The sequence below is a fragment of the Nanorana parkeri genome, unplaced genomic scaffold (genome assembly GCF_000935625.1).
Source record: "Nanorana parkeri isolate BGI_ZX_2015 unplaced genomic scaffold, ASM93562v1 scaffold578, whole genome shotgun sequence".
In the NCBI taxonomy this organism is placed as follows: Eukaryota; Metazoa; Chordata; class Amphibia; order Anura; family Dicroglossidae; genus Nanorana; species Nanorana parkeri.
This window is the reverse complement of record NW_017306846.1, coordinates 237,394-247,170: the sequence shown is the minus strand read 5'-3', so window position 1 is coordinate 247,170 and position 9,777 is coordinate 237,394. Positions and strand designations below refer to the sequence as shown.

Here is a 9,777-nt window from a genome sequence, read left to right as displayed (position 1 = left end):
AAGCGCACCGAGATAGAGTTGCACTCAATCAAAAATGAACAAAAGAACCCAATACTCTGGGTAATGCAACCCGATTACCTAATGTACTGACTAGACTTCCTGCAGGGATAAAGAGATTTGTTGGGTTGAAGGATAACTATGGTATTTATTCCCATCAACGTGCTGATAAATGGGTTGCTTTCCCCTGTTCAACTACAGACAAACACAATAAAGTGTGTATATCATTATATATAATTACATACATAATAAATCCACCTTATTAGGTACATTTATTTAACACCCATAAAAGCAGGCATGTCAAATCGCTTGAGCTCAAAACCTAGTTCCACTTTTGTAGTCATATTGGAGAAACCTCTATGTTTGTTATGTGTTCCCATTGACACCTACAGATAATTCAAAAAGATATAGTTCTTACCTTTCCAGTTGTTTCTTTGGAGCAGGTTTAGGGCTGATGCACACAGGAGCTGGGGGCAGCACAACATAAAATTCAGGCGTATTTCCCTGCCCAAGAGCCACCGGTATGCATGCATGTGTTCATGCAAGTACCAGCATATACCCATGCAGAGTTACATACAGCCATTGATTGCTATGGGCAGCTATGGGCAGTACCTGTGGTTTGCAGGTGCCCAAATTTCACGTTGTGTGGTCCCCAGGAAAATTATTACATGAACCCTTATACATAGAACTCTATACACAGCTTGTATTGTTCAGAAAAGCTTGGAGTGTACAATTAGGGCACAGGCTGAGGGACAATGTGCCACCCAAACCTTGAGACCTTAACCCTATGTTAGAACAGTCTCTGCCAGCACAGTACAGATAGGGTTAATTATGGTAAGCATAACTCCCCTGCCTCCTCCTTAGCATTACATAGAAGGGGAAAGCTAGGTATGATTTTAAAGTAAAAGAAAAGCAGCAATTTTTAAATATGTATATGGAAACATGCAACAAATATAAAGGTGCTATCCCAAATCAGTTGCAAAAGTGGAAATACACTTTAAAACAATTCCTAAAGCACTGACCTGCGCAATCTATCAAGTGTAGTCTTTATTGACTGGAGAACAGCTGGGGCCTTGTTCAATGTATATTCTAAATACATGGAGGGCCACAAAAATCAGTAAAGAACTAATGAACCTCTTTGACCATGACTGCATGCTTTATGTACAAAACATTGTCCGTGCAAACGCTATGCCCATTAAGCCGGTGATCTTTTATATACCTGTTGCTGTACACTTGCTGGCATCCCCTGAAGGCGTTGCCCTGATTCTGTAGGGGGAGTAAGGGATATCATCTCCTCCATACTTGACAGCCACTTGATAGCGTCCAGTTTTATCAGGAACGTAAGATACTGCGTATGTTCCATCCTTGTTGTCCAAGATTTGAGCCTTCTTTGGCTTGCCTTCTTGGTCCTAGCAATATAAATAATAATAGACTTATTCAAATAATCCAACTAGATTGCAATATAATAAGGTCAGAGCAGGGAATAATGAATCAGAATTGACATGTCACTCTGCTGCTAATAAAGGGCAACTCCACGCAAAATAAAATTCTGGTTGTTTGGTATACAATGGTAAACTGAATCTCTGGCAAACCAGACATCCTGGTGGTGGAATCTCCTCATTTCAGTTCCCAGATCTTTCCACCTTTCTCAGTCAAATGAGGGGGTTTCATTGTCAGTGTTGGCTTTCTTTTTTTTATTAATTCTGGGTTATAGAGAATACAGCTCCAGGAGTGAGACTGACTCGTTTGCAGTAGGAGGAGAATAGGCCACAAAAGTTCTCGCCATTTCAATAAGCTCATCATTTACCACACCAGCATCTACCAATGACTACAGTGTCAGATTTTAGTGGGCTGGCCCTTTAAAAAGTTCTGCACAAAGACTCTCATTGCACAGCGCTGCGCAACAAACAGTTAAGGAACAACACAAAACAAAACATTTCAAGTAAAGCAGACATCAATGGAAATTAAAGCTCCCTTGGAATCCAGAGAATGATCATCTTCGGTTACACGAGCGTGTTTTGAGCATTTGCCCAGAATGTCACACGTTGTCCATCCATCCAATTTTCTGGGAATATACCCCCCGGGTTCAGTTTTGTTCTCTTTAATCCCTAAACAAACACCAATGTTTTTCATGTCCTGTGATTTACACTTTGTAACTAACAAGAGGGAATCAAAGCAAATCCCTCACATCCTGTATTAACATCCACTCAGCACTGACATCCAGTTATTGTAGACATCTGCTTTATGGGGGAAATATGCAAAATGATATTTGTCTGAAACACAATGCACTATGAAAATGTATTCATATTTATCTAAACTGTTTTTTACATAATTCTAATTCTTTTTTGTGATTCACACCACAATACTATACGGCTATGTGGGTAACACCACTATGCAGATCCTGCAGCTTCCTGTGTCATGACCCCTCCTCTAGCCCTCCAACATCTCCACACTGATGACGATTACCCTGTTCAGTACCCATCCTGTATGCTCCTTGGCTCCATCTAGCAGCAGTAAATGACTAATAAGAAGGGCATTCACCCAGCTATATGCTGGTCGAAGCTTTTATACATCAGCCCCTTTAACTGTATGTTCTCTCGTGATACAATAACCCTGCATATATATTATTTTTAAAAATAGGATCAACCGATTTTTGAAACAGCGCAAGCAAACCCAACAATGCAGACAAATGCTCTTCGGAATGACAAATGACGACAGTGGGGGAGCTGCTACTACTGCACATGATATGTGGGATGATAATCCAGTTAAGTAACAAAACTGATCAGCTATATTACCAAAGGGTGGACTTTTCTAGGTTGATTAGGTTTATTTTCAGATATTGGCAAAGTAAGATATACGGAATCACAGTGGGTTCGTGGCCTGCCAATATGCCTTTCAGCATTAGGGTCCAGTGTTCAAATCCTAACCAGGACAGTGTCTGCATGAGGTTTGTATATTCTTCCTGTGTTTGTGTGGCTTACCTCTGGGCTCTCCCGTTTCCTTCCACACTCCAAAGACATGCTGATAGGTTAGTTGGCTCCTGTCTAAATTGGCCCTCATGTGTGTATGTATGTGGGATAGGGGCCTTAGATTTTAAGCTCCTTGAGGGCAGGGACTGATGTAAATGTACAATTTGTAAAGCACTGTGTGAATTGTCAGCACTATATAAATACTTGTTATAAATAATCAAAGCAGGCCAACAACAAAAACCAATAAATTTGACTTACAGTTATAAGGACAGAAAGATCACCTAATCCTGCATCCTTGGCATTGACTGCAAAGTCCACAGGAAGACTAGCCGGGACCCCTTGAGAGCTAAGCCCAGGACCGCTTGCCGTCACCTTGCTGGGATCATAGGTTGGTAGAACCTTTACCTTGTAAGGGCTGAACACATGCAAAAAAAAATTGGGAGTTACATAAAGCTCAAATAAAATGGTAAAAGAACATCTGTCTGCTCCAACAGAGACTTTCTCTTCTATGTAAGAAAATAAATACATTTCTCAAAAGGCACCTCTAAAAGCAGTGAAAGAAAAGATCTAAAGGTTTATATGAAAGGCTAGGTTTAGTTTTCTGACCATGTTTCATGTTACAACCATACTCGCACTGCCACCCCCCTACTTATCTGAATTGCTCAGTTCTTCTCTCTGCAGGCTGGTGTGGATTTTATAATTTGGCGCTGCTGGGCGGGGCTCCACCCACACCTCTGCGTCATCCATTCACAGAACCCGTTAAGGATCTGTGAAGTGAGAAACTACAAATGCCTGTCAGTCACAGCAGCAGAAGGACTTGCTGTTCGCAATGGAATACAAGTGTGGCGACATGTTACTGAATGTCTGTAATGAGGTACAGACATGGATGGGAGGAAGAGTCTGCAGTAGCCAGAACAATGCACCCGCGATACACTGATCGTGGCTGCAATGCTTTACTGGCTCAAATGCTAAAAAACAAAGGAAAATGCTAATTTCTTTCTTCTATGCAGTTCATTATTTTTTGGGTGGACAATGATTCTACTAATATTTTACCAACATGGTAACACAGAAACTGTATATTCTAGTCTTCCATAGTATACAGTATTAGAAATTCACCACTAGAATTGTCCACTATCCATGCTGTCAATATATACATGTATACAAAGGGAAAAAGCACCACTCAGCTCTGTGATTAGTGGGAAACATTTCACTTATGATGACACTGCAAATAATATGAAGTCAAAGCAACACAAATATTATAGTCAAGCCAAATCCTATAAATCAGACATCCTATTACTTCTTGTTCACATTTCTGGTTTATTAGAGTTGATTAGTTTTTTGTTTGAACTTGCATTTATTGATATGTATATCTCTGTTATTAGCATTGTTAAAATAGAACTCTAACCAAAACATTTTCTTTACCCATTTTGAATAGAGTAAGGATTGTTATTGCTGTCTGTGAAGATTTCTCTTAACTTTCTGTTCCGTCACCTAGACAGGACTTGAGGAAAATCTCCCTTGAAGAGACCCTGCAAGCATTTTACAGTGGAAAAGGGTTACAGTCTCAGTCTAGCCTTTCCCCAAGTGGTGGAAAAGGGAGGGGACCAAGCAATAAAAACAGATGTATCAGCCAAGCCAATTTCATTTTCTTTTCATGTCACCTACACTAGTACCCCACAACCACAGATCAGAATTCCTATCCCAGCTAACAATATACTAGCAATGGTGGTATGTACAGATTGGTGATTTATTATATGTACAACAAGGACAAGGTGCAAATTCCTCTATTCTGGATCTAAATCCAATTCTGACTTTCTGGGTCTGTGTTCCTCTAAGCACTGGACCCACAGTCAAACCTGTTCTAATCTGGGTGGTGAGCTGATTTGTTGCAGATATGGCAAATCTAACTTAAAAGTATTTCTTTATGGATTTGGCAAATTAGCATTTGCATATTCAGAAGAATCATGATTGGCTAAATCAGTAGAAAATAGTAATAAATATAAATATATATATATATATTCATATACACACACACACCTAATCTACATAATGTATTAACACATACTGCCATCTACAGACTGCAGTGGCATATGCAAGCAGATGCCACTTCTGAATGAAGTTTCCAGCTTGCATGAGAACACTATAACATGGCCGCCATGTGCGATTGCATCATTGGAAACCACTCTGATTGGTTCCTGATCATTAGAGGAAACTGAAGCGGTCACTGACAGCCAGGTTTGACAGCTAGCAGCAGCACAAAGTGTCAGCTGTTAGCTGTCAAAAGGATGACATCTATTAATGTTTTCTTAACACAGGGCATTGTGTTCAGAATGTTGATATACCGTATTTTTCGCTCCATAAGACGCACTTTTTTCCCCCCAAAAGGAGGGGGAAAATGTGCCTGCGTCTTATAGAGCGAATCCCGACGCCCGAGACATGCAGTTTCGAGGCGCCGGGCGAGTAGTAGGAGCCACTGCTCGTTTAATACGAGTGATCTAATGAGATCACTCGTATTAAAACCGAGCAGTGGCGACGATCGAGATCAACATAGAGCAGACGAAGAACGGACTTTCTTCGTCTGCTCTGTGTGATAACTGAGACCGTGTCGCTGTAATCAAGGTCACTAACTACAGCTTCTGTCATAGAAGCTGTGTCAGAAGCTACAGTCTGTCGAGACCTCCCTGCGTCCTATGGTCCGGTGCGTCTTATGGACCGCAAAATAGGTACATATTGTGTGTGGGAAGGGGTTAATAATTCCAAAAGGAAAAAAAAAAACATACCCATAAAAGGCTCCATTTTTTCCCATTCAATTCTATTTTAAAGAGTCATTCATGTTTTCCATGTGAATAAAATAAGTTGCTAATTGCTAAGACTAAACAGAAAAAAAAAATGTAGTTTCTCGTTTCTTTTTTACCTGCGAGGAATCTCCTCATCTGCATATTGTACAGACACTGTGTAAGGACCTTCAACGCTCGGTGTGTATGCCACAGTGTGTGTCCCGTCTTCATTATCTGTAATGTCAACTGGTTCCGCAATTCCTAGGAAGACACAGCAAATTTGTGACAGGATTTCTTAGTTTAGCTAAAAAAAAAACCTTCTATGAACTGACGCTAAAAAGGTGTGGTCAAATTTGGTACGAGTGGGAATATGAACTGCTGACTCCCAACAGCAATCAGATAAATCCTTCATGTTTTAAGCATTTATAGAACTGTAAGTAACCCATTGTTATTTTGCTAAACTACAACCCTTTTTGAAACAAATCTACAGTGTCTGCTATCATGACTCCTGTAAACAACTACTCCACATTTTCTCAGCTACAAAACTCCTTTATTTTCTTTCTTCTCCAGATCATGAGGAATGCCTTTGCGGTCTTTTAAACATGCCTATAATTGAACACATATCCACTGCATTTTCCATATGGGCCGTTCATATACTCGAATAAGATGCTCTTTTCCCCTAATAGCCTCCTCAAGTGTGAATGTTTTTATACATTAATCCGTTTTATGCCCTGAATTTGTTATAGTTGCCTCACTCTGTACTCTTTACACCTTCAAGACATCCATAATGTGAACTACTAATGATTAACCTGCTTCTTCAAAATGAGGCCTTACTTAAAGGGGCAAACTCATGTGTGCCTCTCATTCTCTCAGATCAGATGACTTTTGCATTATAAGTTCTTTGCTACCCAGAAACTGAAGACTGATATTGTATGCTATTTTGACATCTGTAATCTCAAAGTAAACCTGGATTAAGTAAACCTGGATTCTTCTCAATCATCAATTCACCCCTAATTACCTTCCCCCAAACTGTATATTGAACCTATAACTTTAAATGTATCCATACTGGAAGGTTAAACCCATTTTCTATCCATTTTTATTTGTTTATTTTCCTAACCAACCAACTTGACAGTTTTGAAATCTCTGACAAAACATTTTCTGCATATGTTGTTGTGTGTGGTCCCCTTACAAATTCCTTACATATCTTTCCGGCAACAAAAGATAAGCTTTCAGCTCTCTAGATAACAGCTAAAAGACCTTGATCTCAAGGTAAAAACGGGTAACAATATGGTTTTAGGTCAATCCAATGTTACTATGTCATTAAACCATAAAAATGGTTTAGAAATAATTAAACATAGTTCTTTTGAGGATTCATGGGTGTAAACCATCCCGTTTCTTATTTTTTATTATCCAACAATTTCAAAAGGTCCTGATCAACATTAAGCTACTATAATGCACTAGAAGCTGTGTCCGCAACATGCCCATCTAAAAGCATGCACTGACTGCATGTGATACTGTGATGAACAGTTTTCACACCAAAAATGAATTTATTATACCCTATTAATCAGATCTAAGTCCTTACTCTAATTCTAATGGTGGAGGACAGTCATAACACTTTCACTTGCAATATCATAATAAAAATGATAGTATCACATAGATACCAGCAATAGTTATACTAAACACCGAAAGGTTCACGTCATTAATACACTGACAACTAAAAGAGCAGGACGTCAAATTGTGTGCACTAAATACAACTATTGTGATTGAAAGAAACCTCTAACTTCTGTTGCAACTTACCATTGCCTGGCAACTGTAAATCATCTTCAAACTACCATCACAAGTTGGAAAAACCTAAAATAACCTATACCAAGCTTTTTTTTTTACATGTCTATCTCCATGTCACGCAAGGATGACAAGGTTTTTGAATTGTTTCTTATAGTACCAAGAAGTGCTCCAGGAAATGTTAAAAGGAATGCTTCTTTTCCATCCTTCACTAGAAAAGGGATCTAATTTATTAAAACAGACAGAGAAATGGAATGGTTCCCAACAGTGACCAGTTTCTTATTTCAGCTTCACTCTGCACGTTGCTGATGAATAAAAGCTATAACTGAACAGTCATAACAGTAAAAGTGAAAAATGACCAAATTGTTTATGGTACATCTTCTACTGGTAAATGAAGCCAATTGCATTTTGGGAAATTCTGATGAACTAGTAATAGAGAAATAATGGGAATATTTTTTATGAATGCAAAGTGTCTTTTCTAGAGGAGGTTGGAAAAGAAAATGTTCTGTTTAAAAACAATTAAGTATAAGGTGCAAGAGCAAAACTAGGCTGATGTAAGATGACATTTTTCCGAGGAAAAAGCAACCGTAATAATAATACTGAGACGATCACTTGGGTTCTGCTGTGCAAACTGGAAATGGAATCCCAACTATTTGTAATGTGCAGTCCTCAGTATTATTGTTGGTATCTGTTATACATACAGTTTAATTGATTTAATATGACCAAATGGAATCATGAGAAAGGTTGTTAATTGAAAGAAAGCCCTGCCACCAAGCAATCATGATTTGTATGAAGCAGCAAGCTATCCCAAATTAAAGAAAAAAAAATTAAAAAAAGAAAGGCATTGAAATGCACTTCTGCAGATTCTAACTACTTATGATACATTTAAGGTGGGCATTGCTCAGCATCAACTGATCAGTAATCCAGCATAATCCAGCTAATACAAATAAATTAAAGTCTATCTAAAGCCTCTAGTTTTTTGCCTTCAGAGTGATAGACATTTTCCATGCAAAATTACATGTTAAATGCCTTAAAAGAAATCTAATCGTTTGAATGGTAAATGCGGTTGGTAAACTGGATGATCATGCACCCTGTTAGATGGTGCTGGAGACATTTGGCGGGACTAAAGAAGGCTTATACATCATTTCTTTAGGCTCCTGCAGATAGAGCAATGCGCTGTCAATCTAGAATGCTGTGAGCAGAGTTAGGCATGATCATTTACTAATAGGGGAATCAATGGTGCCAGCAACTATGCAGCTACAGTAGCAGGAAGGGAGGCACTGTGATTTCACTGCAGCGATGTCACCCTATCAACCCAATATTACTAATATAGGTAGCCTACATATCATGTGATTTTACAGTTTGACCATAGTACTACTTTAATTATGAAATAATTCAGAGAATGATTTGGCACTGCGCTGATGAAACGCAGCAATCGGGCATTAAAGTATATGTAAAGGCAATTTTTTTTTTTTAGTTTGGGATACAGTTGGGATGGGTTAGACCCTCTGCATCCACACTGGTTAAATTAACCCTTCTATTTGGTCTTGTGGCCATTGTCTCCAAGGAATAAAGTAACGGAAAACCCCATAAGTTTTAAAGTTGTTATGAGTTGTTATGAGGCAAAGATGAACGGAATCTTCTAATGTGAACAAATGTTGGGAAGATGGGAAAATCCCCTCACTGTGATTGGCTTGGGAAACACTGACCTAGGATAAGGCACATATCAACACAGTCACCTTGCAGACTGGATTTGCATCACCTACATTCTGCAGCATTCTACACTATTCTTTTCTCCCAACATATGAGACATTTCTTTTGGCTTCCTAATCTTGTATGGTTGGTAATTCCAGCATACAAGGGTCTGATTGTTCCATGTTCAGTACAGCAATCATCTGTATAGTTCTTGTCAACTGACACCATTCAACAGGATAGCCCGCTGCATCTCAGGTGCGTTCCCACGGGGTCTGTAACACAAGCTAAATTGCCCATGGACAGGAGAGTGTCTATTGATGTAGATCAGGGCTTGTATTCACAGGAGCCAGAGACAGCCCAGCGTATAGAGAAGGGGGGAGAGTGTGCTGGGTTCCAGTGCTGTTGACAGAAAGGAATGACATGAACTAGCCAACTAAGATTTGTGTGTGTCCAGGGCCTCATAATCATGTCTAAATGGTTCTTGCAGCTCCTAACAGAAACATGATTCTGCTTCGCATCCTTTAAGATGCAATTATGGCACGAAGGTTGGATCGGAT

The 9,777-nt window shown here is 39.2% G+C and overlaps 1 protein-coding gene across 5 annotated transcripts in view; it reads right to left on the bottom strand.

The window, feature by feature from the left end:
• FLNB (filamin B) overlaps positions 1–9,777 on the bottom strand; it is a 198,609-nt gene that overhangs the window by 35,478 nt on the left and 153,354 nt on the right. For all 5 annotated transcript variants that reach the window (XM_018562459.1, XM_018562460.1, XM_018562461.1 and 2 more), the window contains 3 exons: positions 5,881–6,004; positions 3,225–3,381; positions 1,217–1,406 (listed from right to left, as the gene is read on the bottom strand). In XM_018562459.1, the coding sequence (XP_018417961.1) occupies positions 1,217–1,406; positions 3,225–3,381; positions 5,881–6,004 (471 nt within the window). The remainder of the gene's footprint in view (positions 1–1,216; positions 1,407–3,224; positions 3,382–5,880; positions 6,005–9,777) is intronic.